The sequence below is a fragment of the Chanodichthys erythropterus genome, chromosome 8 (assembly GCF_024489055.1).
Source record: "Chanodichthys erythropterus isolate Z2021 chromosome 8, ASM2448905v1, whole genome shotgun sequence".
In the NCBI taxonomy this organism is placed as follows: domain Eukaryota; kingdom Metazoa; phylum Chordata; class Actinopteri; order Cypriniformes; family Xenocyprididae; genus Chanodichthys; species Chanodichthys erythropterus.
In genome coordinates, this window is record NC_090228.1 from 3,732,568 (window position 1) to 3,759,460 (window position 26,893).

Here is a 26,893-nt window from a genome sequence, read left to right on the forward strand (position 1 = left end):
ATGATTTATGGATGAAATGGATGAAGATTTTGATGTCATGATGTATGAGTTGGGTATTTCTACCACAGAAGTAGTTTTTATTGTGCAATCATGTTTGCAAAACTGAAACATTAAATAATTGAATATATTCATGAGCATATTGAGCTTCATCACTTACATGCATATGTGATGTAATTGCAGCTTTGCACATTGCCTTGTTTCCGGTTTCTGATGTGTGAATGCATACGAGCAGGGCTATATTTACCAGTTCTGCTTCTGGAAACCAGAAATATTTTTATCATCATTATAGCACAACGTTTGTCAGTGCTGTTATTGTTAACTAAAAAGTTGTTTTCGTTAATTGAAATAAAGCTTAAAATATAAATATTAGATAAAAAAAATTGGCAACTCTTGCCTTGGCAGCTAACTGGAATATAATAAGTTGTATTTGAAGTAAAATTGAAGTACTACTAAAACTAAAAGTGGAGAAAAAAATAAATAAATAAATAAAAATGATTAAAGCAACTAAAAATAAAAAACCTAAAATATATAAAAATATTTAAAAATATTAGTAATATTACTAAAATAACACTGTCTGTTGTAGTTTATATTTGGCCTTTATTTTATATTTTTTATATGAACTAAAAGTAAAATCCTTTTTTTATTGAAAATGTTTTATTTTTTTCGTCACACATTATATTATCAGAATAAAAGTTAAACTTAAAATAAGTTTGATTTGAAAAATTTGAAATGTTGTCATGGCATTAAAGTATTAAAAAAACTCAAATTGAAAAAAATAAAGCTAAATGGAAATATATAATAATAATAATAATAAAAGACTAATTAAAATTAAAAGTGACAATATAAAAATAAATACAATTTTAAAATAATAGCTTTATAGTTTCTTAATATTTATAAAATATATTAGTAATAAGGAAATACTGATGTCTATTTCATAGTTTACATATTTTATATTTCAGTGCTGTCTCAAAGTGGATATTGTTCATTACAGATTATATTGTCAGAATAAAAGTTGAATATAAATAGGAAACATTTCTTCCTCGTTTTATTTCATTTTTAATATATCTCTGGGTTTAAATACATTTTTTTGTGTGTGTTCTCAGACGTTTAGACTATATGACTATAAATATGTAATTTTTTATTAAAAAGTACAAAAAAAAAACTTTATTTGAACTTTTTACAATACTATTTACAGTAATTCAAGTAGTTGATTATAAAGTGATCAGTATCCCATAATTTTCCAGTGTTTAGTGATGGTAAAGTGTGGGTTTAAATGATTGTACATTATTTAAATGATTGTAAGTAGTGACTCCTAAATACCAGCAACCAAAAAAAAAAAAACAACAACAAATAAAACATTTCAAACCCATTTCATAAATAAGCAATTAACCACATGACAATAACATAAACTTAACCTGATGTTAAGAGACATGAGACTACTATAGCACAGATATGAAGAAACAATTGTACTGTTTAGCACTATTATGTAAAATGATTTGAGCACAGAATCAAGTATTCCAGGGAACCATACATTATAACACAAGATGAGCAAGATGAACATAAGTTAAGAAATTTTTGATTGAGCATCATCATTATCATACCCCAAAACCACATAAACAAGGTTGTGACCCAGAAAAATGACACTGATATCCATATTGTGTAAGTGTGTGCACTGGTTGGACCTACATTAAAGTCCTTAGTAGTGTGTATTCAGGTTTCAGGCCACGCCCCCTACGTTATAAGGACATACTGATATCCTTGTAATTACTAACTAAACTAAACATACTAAATTTTTGGTCACACTTTATATTAGGTGTCTTTAACTACTAGCTTAAGTACAATGAACCAGTTGTGTTGATGATGTATTGCAAAACGCTCTTATTGAGGAAGGAGAAATGTATTACAGAAATGTATTACAGCTGTAATTGCATGCAGGTATCTTTAAAAATATAAGTACATTTGTAGTGCATTGTATCAAATGATTAATTTAAATGTTGGTACATAGTAGTTAAAGACACCTATTATAAATTGGGACCCATTTTTATTTTTTTAATATTAAAAATGTAAAAATGCAGAAAGTTTTTTGTGATGGGTAGGTTTAGGTGTAGGGGCTAGAAAATGATTAGCTCAGTATACAATCCATTCCGTCTATCCTCATGACGCTAGCTGTACCCGTGTGTTTGTGTGTGTGCATTAAGACAGCACACAGTTGTTACTGCTCTCATCTGTCACGTCTGTGTCTCTGGCAATTTGAAGAAAATGATCCCAGTCTGGTGCTGATAGTGGCAGCTCTGTCTGAAAATGATTCCAGAACCTGCCAGTGAAAAACACAAGCTAAGTTTATTCTTAGTTCGTGTTAACTAATGTAGTTAACTCATGTTAACAAATAAAAACCTTACTGTAGCGTTACCTTTAAAACTAAAAATCTTTGTTTTTATTTATTAAAATAAAGCTGAAATAAAATATAAATGTCAGTTGAAAAACTTGAAAATTAGAAATTAAATAAGTTTAAATGGAAGTAGGGATTCACAGTCTGTGTAACGCTTGGCAGTTTTTTGTTAAATTCCTCAAACTTGCATTTTCCATTTCTTTAGAATAATTCATAAATGGATAATTGTCACTCAGTTGAATTTTTGACGGGTTGTTGCATCTGAGTCTAATTTTTGAACAAACATAAAAAGTGACTCATTGTGATATCATTTATATAATTAGCGCTCGCGGTTAGATCGTACCAGTGCCGGGGGATGGAACGAGTGTTATATATCCATGGGTTTCAAAGATGTCACTTCCGCTATACCCGCCGCCATATTTGTGTCCGGTCACAGCTGCGCGCTCTGTTTAAGTCTTTGGTGACTGCAGCTACAACTACCTGAGGAAGGCAACGAAACACTCTCAGAAGGTTCACAACAAATTTACAATATGTCTGGGATATGTGGTGTCAATACGCTCAATACGAATTACCCTATATAGGATGTGTTCCTTTGAGTTAATTAACTTTGTTTACAGGTTTTTATTCTCTTCAGCTTCAGCGTGCGCAGTTCAAACAGCAATGATTAAGTCATTAAAATGTTTACAGTAATATTAAAACTTACATATTTAAAAAACACAAAAACACAAGTATGGCGGCGATAAAATACAGTGACGTCACATGAAACCCATGGATAGGCCCATGGGCGACATTTGACTCGAGAGGTAGGGGGGGCAAGAATTTTTTTTATTTTTATTTTATTTTATTTTTTTGCAGGTACAAAACATTTTTTTCTTTTTTGCAGAAATTATTTGCAGAAATTGTATGCAAACAGGTTTAAGTTTGCTTGTTGTTTCTTTACTCATTTATTTAATAATTCACTTAATTTTATTAGCAAGGGAAATGATGTGGAAGATATGTGAATCAGTGTCTATCATTTTGCGAGCAACTGGTGATAAAGAAAAATGCCACGTCGCAATATTGAAAATATTTCCATTTTAAACCATGAAGGCAAGCCAGTTGATATCACACAAACAATGAGTAAACTTTGCGTGAGAGTTATGCGGGTGAAGAAGTCTCAAACTCCAGTCAATTATTCATTACAGAAACTGAAAGTAAAAACTGACTGAGCTTTTGGCATCCGACGCTGCAATAACGGCGCATATTCTCTAAGAGACAATGAGAGATTAATCTAATTTATTTTCTTAATATTTCTCTTGTGGCCCCATCGTTAGAAAAAAAATAGTATTTTTCGTGAATTGAGAACTATTTCATGTTAAACAAGTTGTTCTTTAAGTGAGGAGTAAGCTATCTAACTAATATTTTATAGGTGATGTGGTGATGCGCTATGATATCGCGGGGCAAAATAATTGCAATATTAATTTAATAATAAAAGTAGCATGATAATAAGAAAAATAATTTAATAGCCCTGCATGCTCGTCCGCTATGCCACTGTGAAGGAATAAACGGCGTTCGGGCACGGCATCAAATAGACTAACTGTTTTATCCAAATCCAAAAGCATGGACCGTTCAGTGTTCAGTACTGCAATATCCGAGTCTCTCCTGTCTCATGATGTTTCTCGTGTGTTTTCAGTCGGCGCAAGCAAGAAACGTTTAGCCTACTAGCTTTGACTCTCCGCGCAGCCGAATTTTTATGACCATGGACGGTGCGCGTGTGCATGCGCCGAACGCGTCTTTCCGCGCTCATGGGCAAAGGAGTATCTTTGAAAGGCTCGCGCTCTCAGGGGGCAAAGGAGTATCTTAGAAATACTTGTGCACTCAACTATGCGCAAGACGGAGGGGAACGTGGGAAATGAAGTATACCCTGGCCTTAACCGCTCCAAATTAGTGTACTGGAACTGACGGATCACATCGGGAAAAATATGGGGGGGCATTTGGCATTTTTTGTTCCCTCAAGAAACTTTGGGTGTGTCTTAATAAGCTCCCTAGTTCAGTAGTCAGGGCACTGATTAGGGAGTCGGCCATTTTAATGGCTGCCTCAATCGTGAAATCCTTCCAGTACACTGAACGATTGCTCCCTGTAAAGTCCCTTTGAAAACCCTGTGAAATGTTCCGTTAACAAAAATCAGAAATTGCGCAACTCGATACACATAATGACGCATGATAGATGTTTTGAAAAAAACAAACCGTTAGTAAATTATATTTCAGCATAAAAACACATCGCTAGATAGGTACTAAATGTAAACATTTAAAATTCATTTGCAGCTGAAATATTGCAGGTCTATGAAAAAATATAAAAAAACTACAAAATAAATGTTCCTAAATAGCACTACTGATGTCAGCCGATACTGATATGGTGGCTGGTATATCATGCTTCCCTAAATGGAAGTAATAAAGTTATTTACTACAACTATATATTATTTATAGGGCTGTCAAAATAACGCGTTAATTTCGATTAATTAATCTGAGAAAAAAAAAAAACGCGTAAAAAAAAAATAACGCAGATTAATCCATTCCGTATTGACCTTTGAACCTGGAGCCGTTCTAGCCACCATTCGACTGTAAAATGAAGGAGGGAGACGACTGCTGTGCTGACGGACAGAACGAGCAGAGCTCCTCCCTCGTGCGCGCGAGAAAGTAAGCACCGTCTTTGCACTCTCTCTACCTCACACATAATAATCTAAATCAACTTACACAATGCTAAAAGTTCGTAAGACAGAATCCACATTTCACGAGGCACATTCGGAGAATGACAGGCGTCCTGCACGTGCAGCTGACAAAAAGAAAATCCTATCCAGTGGTGAAGTGTTTTCTGTGTTGACAAATCTTTTGCGATATCCTAATAACAGTCGCGATTCGCATGCAATGCATCAACGTCCGCTAATGTCCAATTCGCGACCTAATGACTCATTTGAACAGATTCATTTTAATGAATCATGACAACAACTGATCTGTCCACACGGTCTTTAATGAAACATTTACTCGAACAACTCTGAAATGAGAACATAAGTGTGCTTACCCCATTTAGCAAGAGTGGTTGGTAAAATTAGCCTTAATAATCCACAATATTTTCAGGTTATTTAAATGACAATGTATAGTAAATTAGGCCTACCTATAAAATCAGTTAGTTTAGACTGGAGTGAGGTGAAACCAGAACAAAGCAAGCTGTTGTTAGCTAGGTGCATTCAATTGTATATGGAAGAAAATTATATTATTAGTTAATATAACTTCTAAATGCTACTTTTTGATACTTTTCAGGTTTAACAAAAAAAGCATCTTCTCTTAAAGCTATAAAATCACTTTTTTTTTTTTTGCAAAGAAGGCAAGAAAGAATTAGTGAGAGTGACGGGCACTTTATTGTCAGTATCGGGCTCGCAGATCACATGGGTAGGGCACTTTTTACTGTTTGTGTGGATGACCATGTCTGTCACCACCGAAGACCAACCCTGCATTGATTCATTTGAATTGAAATATTTAATACTTTCACAGCAAAAATTATGTATGCGATTAATTTAGATTAATTAATCACAGAGTATGTAATTAATTAGATTAAAATTTCTTAATCGATTGACAGCCCTAATTATTTATATAATTTAATATCCTTAAAACCTTCATACTTTAGAAGAAAAGGTTCTATATGGAATCTTCAAGGGTTCCGTCAGGTGCATTCTTTAAAGTACTTAGGGGTAGAATGTAAATACCATGGTAAATGAATAAAATCCCAAAGATTTCCAATTGATACATCACTAATACACTCTTATGTATTTTTCATTTTCATATTCTGATGATTGTATTTTACTTGTGGTGGTAAACATCAGGATCTCGACTCATTCTGTTATTGAAGCCGATGTACAGGTCGTCCCATAGCAGCCCGTTCAAAACCACGTGCCTCATCACACCCACTCTGTTCTTGATCTAAACACACACATTTCATGTATTAAACTCAGTGCATATCTCATCCAACACTGTCTGTGCTACAGGACTAGTCAGGACTAGTCACCTCCTCATACGCATGCTCTCTCTCCGGGCGTGTGTCTGGGAAAGAAAGGTCCATAAAGTCCACCAGATAGTCATAACCTCCATGCAGGGGCTTGAAATCATCATCTGTCTCAATGACCTGATGGAAAAACACACAGCGTTTGAGTTTAATGCATGTGTGGGTGTGTTTATAGGTTTATAGGTGTGTATGTGTGAGATCCACTAGCCGTATGGCTATGATAAAATATTATTTACCCGAATGACCAGATTGTAGCCTTTAAATCCTGCCCAGTTATAGTAGTGCTGGATCCAGCTTTTGTATTTAAAGATTTCAGCTGAAATGGAAGCATTTAGTTCATCCACATACAAGTCAAAGTCCCAACTGTCCTTATAGATCTTTGTATCGTTGAGTTCAGTGATGGCACTCCTATGGTTATGATAATAAAACCAGAAAAGAAAAATGAAAAATTAAAAACCGGCAGAAATTATTACAGAGACTCATGCTACATGCTAATTCAGATATGATCATTCCAACATAATTCTCACATCAACATGAACATTATGTTAATGTACAATCAAACTCTGATATACAATTAATCTGTCACATGGAAGAAGCTGATTAAAATTAAACAGATGCACGCTCAAATACTATAAACACGGTCAAAAACAATGTCAGTGTCACGTTTAGAGTTTGTTTTTCATCTGTTTTCATGTTTTTCCCCATCTTCAGTTTCTTAGTCAGTTTTCTAGTTTGTAACTTGTTTCAGTTCTCCTCGTGTGCCTGCCTGTTTGTTGTCTTGGTTACAGATTAACTAGTGTCTTCAGTTCAGGTGTGTCTTGTTAATTTAGTCTCATTAACCCCTTGTTTGCTGTGTATTTAAGCCTTCAGTTCTAGTGTTCCATTAAATGTTACTTGAAGATATCTCCTTCGTCATGCATTGAATGCTACAACACTCACCGTGACAGTCAGAGACTACATTACAGATAAAGCGTTTACAGATTACACTTCTAGGGCTCTATTTTAACGATCTAAGAACAATTTTTATCAAATGCATAATTATTCAGTCATGCTTGGTAACTATGGTTAACTAAAAGTAAAACCTACAAAATATTTTGGTCCCACTTTATATAGGTGGCCTTAACTACTATGTAGTTGACTAAAATTAAAATGGAAACAAATTGAAATAAAAATTTAAAAACAAACTATTAAACTAATATAAAATCTCAATGATACTAAAATAACGTCATATTAGTGTTTTGGCATATGCTGTTCATGCTAATTTTAATACATTTCAATGTTTGTTTTTTATTAGAACAAGCAAATAATTAAACATCTCAAGCATCAAATTATTGCAGATTTAAGTAAGAAAACATGAAGAACTTGAAGAGAGGAAAAAAGAAACAAGCATAATATATGCCTCAATGATTTTTAAGGAACTTTTTTGCAAAAGCAGTTGATCTAATGCGCTGAAGCTACATCAGAGTGTTCATATGCTTCATGCTAATGCTAATAAAGCCACAATACCTGTTAGATGGGTCTTTTAGTGCGAGGGCCAAATCCAGGACGGAACCGGGCAAAGGTGTCCAGGTCAGGGTGTTTGGACAGCTCTTCCTTATTGATTCATTCAGGTCTACTGGGCTGTTCTTGATGTTCGTCTCTTTTATGTAGCTGTTAGGTCATGTTTGAGTGTTACTTCATCATACACTCTGATGGCTGTTATATGCATACCAATATAATTAATATATTTTTTTATGTATTTAAAAGAAGTCTCTCATTCTCACCAAAGCTGCATTTATTTGATCAAAAATAGAGTAAAAAATGTGAAAAAAATATTACAAATTTAATTAAAATACAGTAAAAATAGTAAAAATTTTGAAATATTATTACGATGTTAATAACCTGTTTTCTATGTGAATATATTTTAAAATGTAATTTATTCCTGTGGTCAAAGCTGAATTTTCAGCATCATTACTCCAGTCTTCACTGTCCTATGCTCAGGATTCTTTGATAAATAGAAGTTTAGAACAGCATTTATTTGAAATAGAAATGTTTTGAAATATTATAAACTTCTTCATGGTCAATTCTGATCAATTTAATGCATTCTTTCTGAATAAAAGTGTTCATTTCTTTCAAAAAATAAAAAATAAAAATCTTTGAACAGTAGTGTAATAATAATGCGATTGGGTCAGACATACATCACACTATGTAGATAAAATGGCTTGTGAATGTTGATTCGTGTTGACATTAATGATGTTTTCAGTAGTTAAACATTGTCTATCTAGATAGTTTTGTGTGATAAAGGTGTGTTATCCACCTGTCAGAGGGATGAGCTTCTGTGAAGTATCCAGCAAAGGGGCAGTAGATCTTGGGCTGCAGGGATTTCACCAGCTGAGTCTTATAGTTTAACAGTTTCTTCCTCTCATTCTTGATGAAATCCGCCTTCCAGCTTTCTGTCAAAGGATGAAAAACCTAAAGTCAGAAACCTGTTTCCAAAATACACAATTATAAAGAAATAAGCTGCCATTAGAGTGGCCAGTCTATCCTGAAAGTGCTCGTTTTTGTCATGATTTCAGCGTTTAGAAACCATATGAGAGAGTAGTTGGGAGATTTCAAATGAATGAAATTGGTGAACAGTTTGATGTTTCCCCATTCGAAGAGATAGGAGCTGTACTTGCATGACTGAAATAGCGTTTCAAAGATGGCCGCCACATGAAATTCCTTGCCTTAAATGGACTTTGATGCGTAACTCACCAGTGTACTTGCCGCCATGGAAGGTCATGGGGAAACCAGAGGCGCCGCCAGCGAAGTCGCTCATCATCACGTCAACACCGTGTGGAAGACGTCCATTGTTTGGTCTGGTGCAGTCCACCGTATTCAGGATCATGTGACCTTAGAAGGTGTTTTATAGAGTTTATCTAACCTATTAGCAACGTTGTGCATTTCTGAGGGGCTTTAGATGCTTTATTGAGCAGAAAAACTGTTAAAAAAGATAATCTGTTGTTTATAACCATAAATTATAAGGTGATTCATCATTTTTATTTACATTGTTTGTTTTTGAATGAAATCAATGCTGTTCTTTCATCAAAGAGTCCTGCAAAAAGTCCACAAAATAAAGCACTTTTTTTTAATGTTGATAATAATCAGAAATGTTTCTTGAGCAGCAGATCAGCATATTAGAATGATTTCTGAAGGATCATGTGACACTGAAGACTGGAGTAATGATGCTGAAAATTCAGCTTTGATCAGGAATAAATATATTCACATAGAAAACAGCTATTTTAAATTGTAATAATATTTGACAATATTACTGTTTTACTGTATTTTTTAATAAAAAAAATGAAGCTTTGGTGAGCAGAAGAGATTCTTTCAAAAACATTAAAAATCTTAAAGATTCCAAACTTTTGAACGCTAGTGTAATTCATTACTTTAAATCCTCATTTAACTTAAATTCTGCTAATAATATACAGTAAATACAGCTAAGGACAAGTTTTTAGGTGTAAAGTAACATGTAAAGGTTTTTTTAGGTGTAGAGTGACACTTTCACACTCTTGAATGAAAGAAAGTGTTACTCTACACATGAACTTTGTCCTAACGACTGTTGGCGCATGTTAGCTTAAATGTTACTTGCATGTACTTTACATCACATGGTATAGATAAAGGCAGAAGAATGCAACCAAACCTCTTTGTATGACCTTGCTGTGTTCATCTTATCTTATTCTTACTGATAATTAATAACTTATTTTTCATGCTTAAACTAATTAGTAACATAAGGTCTTAGTCCTTCCTCAGAGGAAGAACAAAGAAAAGGGCCACTTCAAGTTAAGGCAATATATATATATAGCAATTTATGCAAACAGATTGTTTTAAAGCAGCTTTACAGGGATAAACAAGAAAAATCAGTCTGGATGAGCAGCAAAATACCTTTATACTCCACAATCAAGCAGGTGTCCATCTCAGGATGAACTCCGTCCATCAGAATCATAAATCTCAGGTGATCGTCAACCTTTGAAATGATTCAAAAGCCGAGATCAAGAAAAGTAGGACATGGGAAATGGGGAGAAAAGCCACCAAATCTATCACTTACATTCTGCCACACACCGAACGGCACCACGTTGATGTTTGTTAAATTCACTCCACTTTTCTCCAGATACCTGCAATAAAACAGACAAACTGTTATTAACAAACAGAGCCAAAACACAATGAATCTAAACAGACATTATTAGCCGAAATAAGTTTTTAATATTAAGTTTTTAATAAGTTTTAAAGCTGCAATTAAAATGGCATCAAATGTCAAAAACATTTGAAAAGTTTTTTTTTGCAGCAATGCAATAAAAGAATCATTTTTGTTTCCCCAAATAACCTTTCTTAAAAGAACTATAGAATGTTTTAAAAATCTAAAGAAGCGTAAAGAACTTTTTGTGGAATGGAAAGATTCCATTGATGCCAAAAAAAGAATCTTTATTTTTAATAGAGTATGAACTATGAAGTCGTTTGCTCTAAAGTTCAATCTCACCAGAACACCGGCCGTGAAGTGTTTCCGACATAAATGGGAATATCTGGACGCTTCTTGGAAAGCTGTCGCAAAGTTGGGTAGCTGATGGAAAAAAAACATGCAAACTTATTCTTTTGCGTAATATAATATAATATAATATAATATAATATAATATAATATAATATAATATAATATAATATAATATAATATAATATAATATAATATAATATAATATAATATAATATAATATATGGTGGATCAGGCTCTAACCTCAGGTGATCTGAATGCATGTGGCTGATGTAAATGAGATCTGCCTGACAGAGTCTGTCCATGGCATCAGACGGAGGTTCATGAAGGAGCCACCAGCCTCTCGCAAACGCTGGTCCTGTGAGCCACGGGTCAAACATCATCTTCTTGTTCCCCGCCTTAAGCTCCATACATGCGTGCGTGATGTACGTTAGCTGAAACAAGCACACACACAGTATAGTGTTGGCTTAACTGATTATTAGCAACGTTAAAAACAGTTGTGCTGCTTCTTATTTTTGTGGAAACCGTAACATTTTTTGCAGGATTAATAGACGGTTGAACAGCATTTATTTGAAATAGAAATCTTGTGTAACATTATACTATCACTTTTGTCAATTTAATGCACTCTAGCTGAATGACAGTATTAATTTCTTTTAAAACCCTAAAATTGTGAACAGTATGAGCATCAGCTGCATATTAGTGCAATTTACTCAACTATTTCCTTTGGCATTCTATTTACTTTTGTTATTTATTATAGATAAGAGAATACTGCAGGTTGCCAATAAACTTTAAATAACGCCTGTTACTTTGGAAGATAATTTCGACTCATCCTTTAGCAAAAAGCGACTAAATATTAGAACTTTACTGATCTAGATGCAGCGTGTTCTCATGGGTGTGGAGGCGTGAGCAGAATTTATAAAGCAATCATGATTGACATGCATTAAGTGGAATGATCCTATAAATATCCTATTAATTCAATTGAATTGATATTTATTTGTATTTGTATCGTTTCAAAGCAGCTTTACAGAAAATGTCTAGTCTACATTATAATTTAGAGTGATCATTTTTTTTTTTTTTTTTTTTTTTAATTTAGCTAGAGACAAAATGACAAAAGAAATCCTGCTGATAACGGGATCAGTGGTATGGAGAGTTTTTGAGTTCAAATCGGCCTTTTCCCAACTCATTATTCTCCCTTTTCCCATCACATATCAGCAATGAGAGGCATTTATTTAATAATAAAAATAAAAAGTAAAGTTCCTAAAAGGTATTTAATATTGGGAATAAAGTGTTTTACAGCTAGGGTTAGGGATACGAACAAGTAATGTCATATTGTAACAGTTACGTTCTGTTTTATTATCTGCATGCCTGTATTCCCTAGGTAGACCCTTGTTTGTTAATTAGTTCCCACACCAGTTTTGTTTGACATTGATTACGTTCCTCTTGTATTTAAGCCATCAGCTTCATTTGTTTCATGGTCTGTTTTGTTTATGTTAAGCATGATTCTTTTCTGAGCTTCTTCCCTGTGATTCTCCTAAGTGTTCCTAGTGAAATGTACTATTAAAGACTTCTTTTGTGAACATGCACTTACTACATCCTTCACTGCGCCTGACACATATACAATGAATATGTTGTTATTATTGCATACCGTTTTATAATATGGGGCCTACTACAGTACACGGAAGTGCAAATATTTTCTGCCACTATAAATAGCATCTAACTATTTACACTTAATGCAAAAAGAAAATACTGCTATATAGTGCAAATAGCTACATGGAGCTGCTCAGATCATTTCGTTTCATCACGGACTGTAGGATCTTGATCATTTGAGCAGATTGTTCAGAACTCTGCTGGATATTTTTGCTTTCCCTGGAGGGATTTGAGCGGAAGCTTCATATGCGCTCATGTGTAGGAGCAGCGATTGAAACATTAAGAAGATCTCACTTGGGTGTTGTGGCGGAAGCGCTGATGGCTAATGTGGCACTGAATGTTCTGATTAGCATGGATTATTGATGAGTGTGATTGTGATTTACCGTAATCTCTCCGGCGAGTAGCTCTTGTGCTTCTCTGGGCTCTGTGGTCCAGGGGTCTGGAGGATTCAACTCAACCAGCTCTAAACTACCGTCAGTGTCTGACAGCACTGCCTCTACACACACACGCGCACACACACAACTGCAATATGAAAATAGGCCTTTATCACAGTCCTTGTGTCACCACATCCTGCTCCACCCATCCAGCTAACAGGAAATATAAGTCAGTATTTTTTAGGCTATAAGTCAGTATTTGCTGTGCAAAGATTCCATAGATGTTAAAGGTTCTTCATGGAGCCATAGATGCCAATAAAGAACCTTTATTTTTAAAAGTGGCCACAAAAGTGTATGAATTCATTTTCATTGCTCTCTTTTTAAATGACAGTTACTTTACCGAGTTCATCTTGCATGAAGCTGTCTGGAGGGTTGACGTACTCCATTGTGGCCACGTTAAGTTTCCAGTAGTGTTTAGTGCAGCGCACTATCCTATTACACAAATACACAAAGTACAATTTAATGATTGCGCTACAGTACTGAATTGTAAAACTTCCTGTCTGCTGAATTATAATAATAATAATAATGCATTTCACATTATTTACGGTTCTTATGTTCTCACCAAGGATATATACACACTTTAGATTCTCTCACCTGCCGTCCATGTCCTCTATGTCTTTAATGAAGAGTCCACCCTGGTGTTTGCACTGGTTTTTACATGCTCGTAGTTTGTCTTTGGCTTTGTAAATTATGTAGCATTTGCCATCCTCTTGGTTTTTCTTGAAATTAATTCCATCTTTCAGTGTCTGGACGTCTTCAGCCTGCAGTCGCAGGACTGTCATTGAGACCTGAGATGTCATTGTGGTCCACCAGCCTCAGATCTAGAAATTGGCATTGGCAGATCTTTTATAATAAGGTCTTATATAATATAATAAGTATAAGTTCTTAGTTTCAGATTCAGTGTCAAGCTCAGAAGTGTGTTGATCATAATGTGTTGTTTGTTGAAAAAATTTCCACATACTTAAACTTAAAATCTTAAAGGTATGGTAAGCAATTTTCGGAAAAGCTAGCACTAGCAAAAATAGCTTTGAAAGCATAAGATCCAAAACACAAGTCTCCAAAACCACGCCTCCTCCAAAACACATGAACGCGTACAGCAGGGAGCAAACAAAAGTGTCACGAGAGACTGTGTTAAACTACCTCATGTCTCAAAGAACATAACATTACAATAATAATGAACATAACAAACTTAAAGAGCGCTGACCTGTACCACCTGACTGCTGCAGATTCATTTCGCCGTTGATATTTTTGCCATTGCCATTGAAATGCATAAATTCGAGTTCCACAGAAGAACTCTGTGTGTATATATATATATAGATGAAATTTCTTCGCAAACCGTCCATCAATTGGCCTGTTTGATCTGTCTCTTCACCATTACACTGACTCAGTTAAGTAAACAATGTTTGATAGCAACAGCTTTTCTCCGCCTGAGTCATGCAATAAATCTGACATATGCAACCAGTTAAAGGCATAATATGTAGGATTTTTAGATTAAATTATCCAAAAAACACCAGAACAATGTTATATATTTTGTTGACTTGTGTACTTACATTTTCCCAAATGTTTCCAAGATTGTTTAAATCCAGAGAAATAAGCTATTTTAACCAGGACCGTGTCCATGTGTCCCATCAATGACATCACACCCTCGATTTCCGAAACCATGGAAACACCAAAGATGCTTTAGTATATTTTGTGTTTTATTAGACAGGGGAGCAACTGTTTGTATACATTCATCGACAGAAAACTAATGTTATATATCTCAACACAGTAAGTCTTATTGTTTAAATCTCGTTTTCGTGATTTACAGTGAGTACCATGTTTTACCATGGCATGTCGATTTAGCTTACTGCAGTTTGCAACAAGTGTCTCATTGTAGCCGCCGAGCGAATGCACAGAGTAGCATTATAACAACTTTCAACACTCAAATGTATCTAATATGGTAAGACAGCGCTGCTTTACCCCACATACACTTGTGCAGAAGCGGCAACTGCGGCATAATAAAAGTTCAAAGCTGCTGTTGAAATGTGTCACGCTCGTCTCTCATTAGCAATCGCTCCAGCGGCCACATTACTGGTCCCACAGCACTCGGCCATGCTCTGCTTACAGTAACGTTAATAATCTTATCCATGAACATGATTTCTGCCTGAGTCTAGTCCCGATTCTTTTCTACCGGCTGTAGACGTGAAGACATCACCTCTAATGATTCAGTGAAATCAAGGTGTCATCAAGCGTCGCCTTTGTTTTGAATGAGCGACATTTAGCTGCGAAAATGTACATATTATGGCTTTAACAGATCAAATATTCACATATCCCTGTGATCTCCCAGACGAAGGTTAGTTTTAAAGTAACCAACAGTTAAATGTTTGCGAATGACACATAACTGTATCCTAATTTAGTTACTTGGTGTTTGGTAATGAAGGGCCTAATTTGAATCAGCAACACTGACTCAATGACAGTTTAACACAAGAAGTGTGTTTGTCTTTATACACAAGAAGTGCGTTTGTCTAAGTGTTTAATGCAAGAAGTGTATTTGTTTGTGTTTAATGCAAGAAGTGCGTTTGTTTAAGTGTTTAACACAAGAAGTGTGTTTGTTTAAGTGTTTAACGCAAGAAGTGTGTTTAAGTGTTTAACGCAAGAAGTGTGTTTAAGTGTTTAATGCAAGAAGTGCATGTCTTTATACACAAGAAGTGCGTTTAAGTGTTTAACGCAAGAAGTGCGTTTGTTTAAGTGTTTAATGCAAGAAGTGCATGTCTTTATACACAAGAAGTGCGTTTAAGTGTTTAACACAAGAAGTGCGTTTGTTTAAGTGTTTAATGCAAGAAGTGCATGTCTTTATACACAAGAAGTGCGTTTAAGTGTTTAACGCAAGAAGTGCGTTTGTTTAAGTGTTTAATGCAAGAAGTGCATGTCTTTATACACAAGAAGTGCGTTTAAGTGTTTAACACAAGAAGTGCGTTTGTTTAAGTGTTTAACGCAAGAAGTGTGTTTAAGTGTTTAACGCAAGAAGTGTGTTTAAGTGTTTAACGCAAGAAGTTCGTTTGTTTAAGTGTTTAATGCAAGAAGTGCATGTCTTTATACACAAGAAGTGCGTTTGTTTAAGTGTTTAACACAAGAAGTGCGTTTGTCTTTAAACGCAAGAAGTGCGTTTAAGTGTTTAATGCAAGAAAACTTGAGAGTAACGATAAGGGTGAGGCTTCCTCTGACGGAGAGAGAAGAAAACTTGAGAGTAACGATAAGGGTGGGGCTTCCTCTGAAAGAGGAAAGAGAAAACTTGAGAGTAACGATAAGGTTGGGGCTGCAAGAGGAGAGAAGTGTGTGTGTGTGAAAAAGTTCACCCTTTCTAGTTGTGACTATTTTATAAACCAGAAGGTGGGAAACAAATTCTAACATAGACTTTGAACACAATTTTGATTATTGAACAACATTATTCTACCAGTGGGCCTGAAATTGGAACTGCCTGTTTAAAATATCTAAGAAAGTCTAATCAAATATGTAAATATTGTCTGATCATCGTGGTGATAACTAGTTAAGAAAAGATGCAAGCTGGGATTAGAGAGGCATAGCCTACTAAAAAGGTGTGAAACATATATTATATCATATATCATAATTTAGATTATATTAGCATCAACACCAGAGATGCCAAGGTCTAGACATCATTTACACAGAGATACTATAGGTAAGCCTCCAAAAAATAGGGAGAAAGGACAAAAAGCTTAAATACATAAGGCAAGCTGAGGAAACATTTGATGTGGTTATGTGCAGAGAAACTGAATCATTGATTAAAAAAAATCATTAAAATTAGGGAGACAGGTCAAAGGGAGATACAGTGGGTATGGAAAGTATTCAGACCCACTTAAAATTTTCACTCTTTGTTATGTTGCAGCCATTTGCTAAAATCATTTAAGTTCATTTTTTTCTTCATTAATGTACACCATATTGACAGAAAAAACACAGAATTGTTGACATTTTTGCAGATTTATTAAAAAAGAAAAACTGAAATATCACATGGTCCTAAGTATTCAGACCCTTTGCTGTGACACTCATATATTTAACTCAGGTTTCTTCTGATCATCCTTGAGATGGTTCTACACCTTCATTTGAGTCCAGCTGTGTTTGATTATACTGATTGGACTTGATTAGGAAAGCCACACACCTGTCTATATAAGACCTTACAGCTCACAGTGCATGTCAGAGCAAATGAGAATCATGAGGTCAAAAGAACTGCCTGAAGAGCTCAGAGACAGAATTGTGGCAAGGCACAGATCTGGCCAGGGTTACAAAAAAAATTCTGCTGCACTTAAGGTTCCTAAGAGCACAGTGGCCTCCATAATCCTTAAATGGAAGACGTTTGGGACGACCAGAACCCTTCCTAGAGCTGGCCGTCCAGCCAAACTGAGCTATCGGGGGAGAAGAGCCTTGGTGAGAGAGGTAAAGAAGAACCCAAAGATCACTGTGGCTGAGCTCCAGAGATGCAGTCGGGAGATGGGAGAAAGTTATAGAAAGTCAACCATCACTGCAGCCCTCCACCAGTCGGGGCTTTATGGCAGAGTGGCCCGACGGAAGCCTCTCCTCAGTGCAAGACACATGAAAGCCTGCATGGAGTTTGCCAAGATGGTGAGAAAGCATCATGCTGTGGGGGTGTTTTTCAGCTGCAGGGACAGGGCGACTGGTTGCAATCAAGGGAAAGATGAATGCGGCCAAGTACAGGGATATCCTGGACGAAAACCTTCTCCAGAGCGCTCAGGACCTCAGACTGGGCCGAAGGTTTACCTTCCAACAAAACAATGACCCTAAGCACACAGCTAAAATAACGAAGGAGTGGCTTCACAACAACTCCGTGACTGTTCTTGAATGGCCCAGCCAGAGCCCTGACTTAAACCCAATTGAGCATCTCTGGAGAGACCTAAAAATGGCTGTCCACCAACGTTTACCATCCAACCTGACAGAACTGGAGAGGATCTGCAAGGAGGAATGGCAGAGGATCCCCAAATCAAGGTGTGAAAAACTTGTTGCATCTTTCCCAAAAAGACTCATTGCTGGATTAGATCAAAAGGGTGCTTCTACTAAATACTGAGCAAAGGGTCTGAATACTTAGGACCATGTGATATTCCAGTTTTTCTTTTTTAGTAAATCTGCAAAAATGTCAACAATTCTGTGTTTTTCTGTCTGACAAAAGGGAAAAAGAAATGTAAAGATCACCTCCCCATGAACCACCTTATGGCCCTTCATAGAAACAGATGTCTGACATAACAGGAAGAGTAGAAAAAGAAGTAGGGCTGTACGATATTGGAAAAAACATTGCAGTATGAGATACAATATTGATTTAAGGGTCAAAGAAGAAAAAGGGTTTTCAAGCATCAAAAAGTAAGTATAATACAGCTTTGAATTGTTGTTGTTTTTTAATTCGTCAGAACGGGCCCTGTTTAATTCATAGTTAGAACATAATGCATACCATAGAGGGTTAATTTGTTTGTTTCTCCTGAGCAAAAATTAAATATTAGTTTTTACCACGATTTACAGAGTAAAAGTAGGCCAATTGAACAATTATCAAGAAAACTCCAATTCCAACTACAAAAATGGATAAGAAATAACCCTGAAAGAAAATAATAATATTGAACAAACATTAGTTGACCGGTCCATAAGGAATTAAATGAATAAGCAGGCCTGCTAACAGGGATTGATCCAGAGGATTGCACAAACTGGCCACCAAAAACACTGGAGTTTTCTCCTTAGTATAAGTGGTTTGTGCAGTTGCCTGAGGAAATCCAAATAACTGACAGAAAGGATTATAGAAATATCTGTTTAAAAAAAAAGAGAGATATAGATATGAGTTTTATAACTATTACTGACACTGACCTGTCATATGAAAACATTTGAAATTTGTATCTTGTTATCCCTGGGAGACTGTTTGAAATTTGATCCATTGCAGAGATTCTAAGATTTTTAGATTTTGTTAAATAAAATAACTTGTGTATTGTGTGACCAAGCTAAACAGACATGTCATACAGATTACAACAACGAGACTCATTGATTTAACCCTAAAAGGTTTGAGAGAATAGGTATCAATAATAATGAGTGAAAAAAACCTAGTTTATATGGGACTGAAAACAAGGCAACCCAGACAGACTGAAATGCTGCTATTTTCTGCATTCTGCAAAGAAAAATGCTTGCTGTTTTCTGCAACAAAAAAAATTGCTTTATTAAAATAGCATGAGGAAACTGCTGTTATCAACCAGATACTTTGAGGAATTTATAAATGCGGATCTCTGAGTGTTCAATTTCCAGATGACCTCAGATGACTTCTGGGACGACTGCCTTGACATACTAACTGAAAGCAACTGGACTGTGCAACAAGTGAGAGCAAGAAAGATAAGGACATGGCTGCAGAGAGGGGAAGAGGCATTGGTTGATGGGCCTTCACTCCCCCTGAAAGAGGAAGTTGAAAACTTATGAGGGGCTGATATGGATGACCGAGAACACATGCTGTTATCATGCAGATGATCTCCTCTGCAGCCTGATCAAAAGTCAGACTGAGGAGAGGTAGAGAGACAACAGCATCCTGAGTCAAACCACTGTCACACCATGACACCAGGCCCTTGAATGCCATCATAGACTGACAGAGCAAAAGCATTGAATGAGGAGAGAAACTTCATCCTTTCCTAAGAAGGCACAGGTGATACATTTCCAATTATCACTACAGAGACCGCTTCAAATTTTATTGATTGGCCATATAAATCATTGATATTTTTTAGCCAAATGCAACATTTGTGTCCAAAACAATGTCAGAAAAGGTGTGTACATGGATTTGAATGATCAACCAAGAGGAATACCAAATGAATTTAAGGATGGAGATGAAGTAAAATCAGAATTTGAGTATATTTGTGTGTATGAAGAAATATCAATTACATTTATTGTGATTAACAGAAGCTCATTAACCACACTGAAGATAGATTGAGAGACTTGGGAGAACAGTTGGTGACCCACAAGCAAAATGACATGGCCAAACAGACAAAAATTAAATTGATTGTACTCAGAAGAATGAAGTGTTTGTGAAGTATATGAAGCTATCTGTTGTACTTATGTTCCAAATAATACAGCTCCTGATGGATCATTCAACAAGGCGATGAAGAAACTGAATAATAAGAGAAGAATTCACTGAAAATGAAGGAGATAAGCATATTGGGAACTAGTTTGATAAAATATTTAAATGACGGGGTAAATGATTTTCTAAAGTGAAAATAATAATAGCAGTGGCTATTGCTATTTTTGTTTGGTTGTTCTGTTGTATTGTGCCTTTTCTCAGATCAATGATGGCCAATGCAGCTGCCAAACAGATGATCAGTGTATCTGTAAGATGTCGATATCGGATGCACCAACACTGAAGTGTATCCAGTTGGTCCAGGGCTGGATGAACTGGATGAATTTCTGTAAGACCAACTACATAAAGAGATTGAAGGGGTGCCTTTATTATTTTTATCACAAAAGTTTGATCATGTTTTTGATTAGAAAGAGAGTTAGCCACATAATCATTAAACTGTTCGTGATCCAGCTTACAGTCTCCAGAGTGATACTAGATAATGAATAATAAATAATAAGTAATGAAGGTGAGAGCACTTTATTACAGTTCATCAGAGTTGATTTACAGATATAAAGTTTACCAGTTTATTAAGCACCTATAGTGCGTCCTGACTGAATCCTGTCACCAGAGAATCAGCTCTTGAAGCTCCGCCCTCTTAAGCCGAGCGCAGCAGCTCATTTGCATTTAAAGGGCGCCCACTGAAACAGTGTGATTTTGCTCAACCCCAAAAAGTGGCAGTTTTAACATTCTATAAAAAATGATCTGTGGGGTATTTTGAGCTAAAACTTCACATACACACTCAGGGAACACCAGACACTTATTTTACATCTTGTAAAATGGGGCATAATAGGTCCCCTTTAAGACGTTATTTTACTAATTAAGACTGTGCTTATAAGGATACTCGACAAAACGTGTATTTTGGCAAAATTATGCATGGTTTTGCAGCCTGCGCTGTGTCTGAAGAGGCTTTCTGTGTGCTCAATCTTGTGTGTCACAGGCAGGAGAGAGATTAAGGCACTTGAATGGTTATTCATGCAAAAAAAATGTGCATGAGTAAGATTGTGATCATATAATGTAACGCTAGCTAAAGGACTACGGAAAAAAACAGATGCTGCTGTGTTAATTGCGTTTAACTTAGTGATTGCTATCAGGATGTGAAGGGACTTTCAACCAGCATAACAAAATGTTTCTGGAACAAATCACCTACTCTACCTTCATGGTAAAAATGAAGTATAATCAACTTGGTTGTACAAGTCATTTCAACTTAAATTATATTAAACTGACTTTAGTTGAATCTCATTTAATAAAAAGTTGAAATTGCTTAACTTGAAAGCATGATTGGTTTAAAACTAATGTTCTTACAAAACAGCTTTTAAATCTTAGTATTAACTAGTGTGAATGGTTCAGTGATAAGAGTTTATCACTGATTGCCCTATCAGCAGTTAGTTGGGGAATATATAGATGTTACAACCACGCCTTCCCGGACTCCAGTTCCCACGATCCTCTTTGCCTGCACACCTGAACTCACTTCCCTCATCAGCCTTCCTGCCATTTCCCTGGATTCCCTGCACTTGTTGTCTTTGTCAGCACCCCCTTTAAGTTGAACTCACTCCCTGCATTCCTTTGTCAGTTCTGTTGTTTGTTTAGATGTGTTGTGTTGTTATAACTCTCCTTCGTGTGAATAAAACCCTGTATATTGTGGATTTCCATATTCGCCTCGTCTCTACAGCACCAACACATAACAATAGACTTGTTTGCCACATTATTTTTTTAATCTAGTTTTTATCTTTATCTACTCTGTAGTACAGCTGATGAATTCTTGTATACATTTTGTGTTTTTATTTTGCGTGTGTGTGTTTGTGTACAGATGCAAGGGAGTTTGTCATGCTGGTTGATTCAATATCTTTTTTTTATCACTCCATACATCAGAAAATACTGTCAAAAAACAACAACAACATTTTCACAATATTTTAAAATTTTATATAGCTGCTAAAGAGTTAAAAAAAAAAAAAGAAAAATCTACAGACACAAATATATAAAGTGTGATAAAATACACGGTGACACTTTACAATAAGGTTCCTTAGTTAACATTAGTTAATAGTTAACATGAACAAATAATGAACTGCACTTATACAGTATTTATTAATCTTTGTTAATTTTTTTAGCATTTACTAATACATTACTAAAATCACATTACTTAATGCTCTGTGATCTAACATGAACAAACAATGTATTTTCATTAACTAACGTTAACGAGGATTAGTAAATACAGTAACAAATGCATTGATCATGGTTAGTTCATGTTAGTTAATACATTAACTAATGTTTAACTAACTAACGAACCTTATTGTAAAGTGTTACCAAATAAACACTTAAAAATGCATTTTAGATTATTTCTTTCCACTAGTCTGAAAGGAGACAAGTTACTGCAGAAAAATCTAAAAATTGACCAGTGCATGAAAAAACAATGGTTTTGCCTGTCGTTTCAAACTTTTAAATACTCTTCAAATTATAACAAATAAAAGATTTCGGTAACACTTTACAATAAGGTTCATTTGTTAAGATTAGTGTTTTAACTAACATGAGATAACCATGAGCAATACATTTTTTAATCTTTGTTAACGTTAGTTAATAAAAAATACAATGCATTTACTCATGTTAACAAATACAACTCTTGATTTTAATAATGTGTTAGTAATTTTAAAATTAACATCAACAAAGATTAATAAATGCTGTAGAAGTACAGTTCAAGATATCTAATAATTTCAGCATTTGTTTATATACATTTATAAAGGAACATTACCTTTGCTGTGTCCTGATGTCTGCAGTAACTGAGTAGGCAGTGGCTTTTATCAGTTCAGAGAGACTTTGTGCGGCAGCCCATGTGTGTCTGCTGTCTTCATCAAGCAGTTTCAGGAAAAGGGCGCTACCATCACGTCAGGGGGAAGTACCCTTTTCTCGGGGAACAAAAACATTTTGTGAACGAAGGCAAAGTTTCTTGTGTGAACAAACATTTTGCAAACGAAGGCAAAGTTTCTCGAGTGAACGCAAACATTTTGCAAACGAAGGCAAAGTTTCTCGAGTGAACGCAAACATTTTGCTAATGAAGGCAAAGTTTCTTGGGGAAATGCAAACATTTTGTGAATTAATGCAAAATTTCTTGTGTGAACCCAAACATTTTGCGAACGGAAGCAAAGTTTCTCGGATGAACACAAACCTTTTGAGAGTGTACGCAAAGTTTCTCGGGTGAACGCAAACATTTTGGGAGTGTACGCAAAGTTTCTCAGGTGAACGCAAATATTTTACGAACAAAGGCAAAGTTTTTCTTGGGTGAACGCAAACATTTTACGAACAAAGGCAAAGTTTCTCGGGTGAACGCAAACATTTTACGAACAAAGGCAAAGTTTCTTGGGTGAACGGAAACATTTTGGGAGTGTACGCAAAGTTTCTCGGATGAACGCAAACATTTTACGAACAAAAACAAAGTTTCTCGGGTGAACGCAAACATTTTACGAACAAAGGCAAAGTTTCTCGGGTGAACGCAAACCTTTTGGGAGTGTACGCAAAGTTTCTCGGATGAACGCAAACATTTTACGAACAAAGGCAAAGTTTCTCGGGTGAACGCAAACCTTTTGGGAGTGTACACAAAGTTTCTCGGATGAACGCAAACATTTTGGGAGTGTACGCAAAGTTTCTCAGGTGAATGCAAACATTTTACGAACAAAGGCAAAGTTTCTTGGGTGAACGCAAACATTTTACGAACAAAGGCAAGGTTTCTCGGGTGAACGCAAACATTTTACGAACAAAGGCAAAGTTTCTCGGGTGAACGCAAACCTTTTGGGAGTGTACGCAAAGTTTCTCGGATGAACGGAAACATTTTGGGAGTGTACGCAAAGTTTCTCGGGAGAACGCAAACATTTTACGAACAAAGGCAAAGTTTCTCGGGTGAACGCAAACATTTTACGAACAAAGGCAAAGTTTCTTGGGTGAACGGAAACATTTTGGGAGTGTACGCAAAGTTTGTCGGGTAAACGCAAACAAACTGAGAATGTACGCAAAGTTTCTCGGGTGAACGCAAACATTTTGCGAACAAAGGCAAAGTTTCTCGGGTGAACGCAAACATTTTACGAACAAAGGCAAAGTTTCTCGGGTGAACGCAAACCTTTTGGGAGTGTACGCAAAGTTTCTCAGGTGAACGCAAACATTTTACGAACAAAGGCAAAGTTTCTTGGGTGAACGGAAACATTTTGGGAGTGTACGCAAAGTTTCTCGGGTGAACGCAAACATTCTGGGAGTGTACGCAAAGTTTCTCGGGTGAACGCAAACATTTTACGAACAAAGGCAAAGTTTCTCGGGTGAACGCAAACATTTTGCTAATGAAGGCAAAGTTTCTTGGGGGAATGCAAACATTTTGTGAATTAATGCAAAATTTCTTGTGTGAACCCAAACATTTTGTGAACGGAGGCAAAGTTTCTCGGGGAACGCAAACATTTTGCTAATGAAGGCATAGTTTCTCGGGTGAACGCAAACATTTTGCTAATGAAGGCAAAGTTTCTCGGTGAACGCAAACATTTTGCGAACAAAGGCAAAGTTTCTCGGGTGAACGCAAACATTTTGCTAATGAAGGCAAAGTTTCTCGGGTGAACGCAAACATTTTGCTAATGAAGGCAAAGTTTCTCGGGTGAACGCAAACATTTTGCGAACAAAGGCAAAGTTTCTCGGGTGAACGCAAACATTTTACGAACGTACGCAAAGTTTCTCGGGTGAACGCAAACATTTTGGGAGTGTACGCAAAGTTTCTCAGGTGAACGCAAACATTTTACGAACAAAGGCAAAGTTTCTCGGGTGAACGCAAACATTTTACGAACAAAGGCAAAGTTTCTCGGGTGAACGCAAACATTTTATGAACAAAGGCAAAGTTTCTCGGGTGAACGCAAACCTTTTGGGAGTGTACGCAAAGTTTCTCGGATGAACGCAAACATTTTGGGAGTGTACGCAAAGTTTCTCAGGTGAACGCAAACATTTTACGAACAAAGGCAAAGTTTCTTGGGTGAACGGAAACATTTTGGGAGTGTACGGAAAGTTTCTCGGGTGAACGCAAACATTTTACGAACGAAGGCAAAGTTTCTCGGATGAACGCAAACATTTTGGGAGTGTACGCAAAGTTTCTCAGGTGAACGCAAACAAACTGAGAATGTACGCAAAGTTTCTCGGGTGAACGCAAACATTTTGCGAACAAAGGCAAAGTTTCTCGGGTGAACGCAAACATTTTACGAACAAAGGCAAAGTTTCTCGGGTGAACGCAAACCTTTTGGGAGTGTACGCAAAGTTTCTCAGGTGAACGCAAACATTTTACGAACAAAGGCAAAGTTTCTTGGGTGAACGGAAACATTTTGGGAGTGTACGCAAAGTTTCTCGGGTGAACGCAAACATTCTGGGAGTGTACGCAAAGTTTCTCGGGTGAACGCAAACATTTTACGAACAAAGGCAAAGTTTCTCGGGTGAACGCAAACATTTTGGGAGTGTACGCAAAGTTTCTCGGGTGAACGCAAACATTTTACGAACAAAGGCAAAGTTTCTCGGGTGAACGCAAACATTTTGCTAATGAAGGCAAAGTTTCTTGGGGGAATGCAAACATTTTGTGAATTAACCCTTTCGCACGTAAGTTTCAAATATTCTGTCTGACCCCCCAGCGTGAGTTTTTTGAAGCGACCGTTATTTAGAACGTATCACTTTATGGTTTCCATGGTGACGCGTCATTGCTTGTTATGTGGCACACCGCAGCACTGTATGAATGATGATCTGCTTTCATTTAATTTTTCCTTTTTTATTCAAAATATTCACAAATTTGTTAACTATAGCATGAAATATCTAATATTCTGATTGCCAAATATGTGCAAGTGGATGTGTTTTGCTGTTTAAACACCTTTATAACGATCGCGTTAGTTGAGCCATATGAGCGATGGGCGCCGACATGTTAGTTTGCACCGCGCAGAGAATCGGATCTGTTGGATTTACAACCCGTGAATTTATCCACTTCTCCCGAAATACATGAAAGTAAGTGTGCCGGTGAACTGGGGAAGAATAGAGTAAGCTTTTAAGTTACTTTCACAATGTGTATCTGATATGAATTAAACGTGTTGTCAAGTTATAATGGAAAGGGTTGTTATTTCCGCTTCTATAGACATCATTGTATATTTTACAAACTCTAAATATATTGTTTTGTTAGTACTCATGTGTATTTAAATGTCTGAAACCTGAAATGAACATTATTTGGTTGAAAACACTGCATATATGTGATATATGAAAAGCACTGCGTGTGTCCGTCTCTGGTTTAGCGCCAGTTAAAGCGCGCACGCACATTTGAATTTGGCAGTTGATCACGTAATGCACTGAACGTTCTAATCACACCGGTGTGATCGTACGCTCCTGGGGCCAGCCAAGACTGATCACACCGGTGTGATCGTACGCGTCAAAGGGTTAATGCAAAATTTCTTGTGTGAACCCAAACATTTTGTGAACGGAGGCAAAGTTTCTCGGGGAACGCAAACATTTTGCTAATGAAGGCATAGTTTCTCGGGTGAACGCAAACATTTTGCTAATGAAGGCAAAGTTTCTCGGTGAACGCAAACATTTTGCGAACAAAGGCAAAGTTTCTCGGGTGAACGCAAACATTTTGCTAATGAAGGCAAAGTTTCTCGGGTGAACGCAAACATTTTGCGAACAAAGGCAAAGTTTCTCGGGTGAACGCAAACATTTTACGAACGTACGCAAAGTTTCTCGGGTGAACGCAAACATTTTGGGAGTG

The 26,893-nt window shown here is 36.2% G+C and overlaps 1 protein-coding gene across 3 annotated transcripts; it reads right to left on the reverse strand.

Annotated features, from left to right (window-relative positions):
- Positions 1–917: 917 nt before the first annotated feature.
- Positions 918–23,040, reverse strand: cmah (cytidine monophospho-N-acetylneuraminic acid hydroxylase). 3 transcript variants are annotated; one of them, XM_067391475.1, is made up of 15 exons: positions 14,558–18,115; positions 13,602–13,828; positions 13,348–13,439; positions 12,957–13,069; positions 11,170–11,360; positions 10,921–11,001; positions 10,492–10,558; positions 10,329–10,410; positions 9,159–9,296; positions 8,722–8,857; positions 7,932–8,075; positions 6,662–6,833; positions 6,429–6,545; positions 6,228–6,343; positions 919–2,314 (listed from the first exon to the last, which is right to left on the reverse strand). In XM_067391475.1, the coding sequence occupies exons 2-15, from the start codon at positions 13,805–13,807 to the stop codon at positions 2,194–2,196; spliced, it is 1,776 nt and encodes a 591-aa protein (XP_067247576.1). In that variant the 5' UTR covers positions 13,808–13,828; positions 14,558–18,115; the 3' UTR covers positions 919–2,193. The 3 variants fall into 3 exon arrangements, with proteins under 3 accessions (XP_067247577.1, XP_067247576.1, XP_067247575.1); XM_067391474.1 differs by lacking the exon at positions 14,558–18,115 and adding an exon at positions 22,889–23,040 and having other exon boundaries at positions 925–2,314; XM_067391476.1 differs by lacking the exons at positions 13,602–13,828; positions 14,558–18,115 and having other exon boundaries at positions 918–2,314; positions 12,957–13,067; positions 13,348–13,410.
- Between the last annotated feature and the right edge of the window lie 3,853 nt (positions 23,041–26,893).

Excerpts from the sequence above, each read along its gene's own strand:
- cmah (XM_067391475.1), bottom strand. The coding sequence starts at position 13,807 with ATGACATCTCAGGTCTCAATGACAGTCCTGCGACTGCAGGCTGAAGAC. Across the intron at positions 10,559-10,920 it reads ACTTCACGGCCGGTGTTCTG|GTATCTGGAGAAAAGTGGAG; the intron begins GTGAGATTGAAC and ends GTTTTATTGCAG. Across the intron at positions 6,546-6,661 it reads GCTACAATCTGGTCATTCGG|GTCATTGAGACAGATGATGA; the intron begins GTAAATAATATT and ends TTTTTCCATCAG.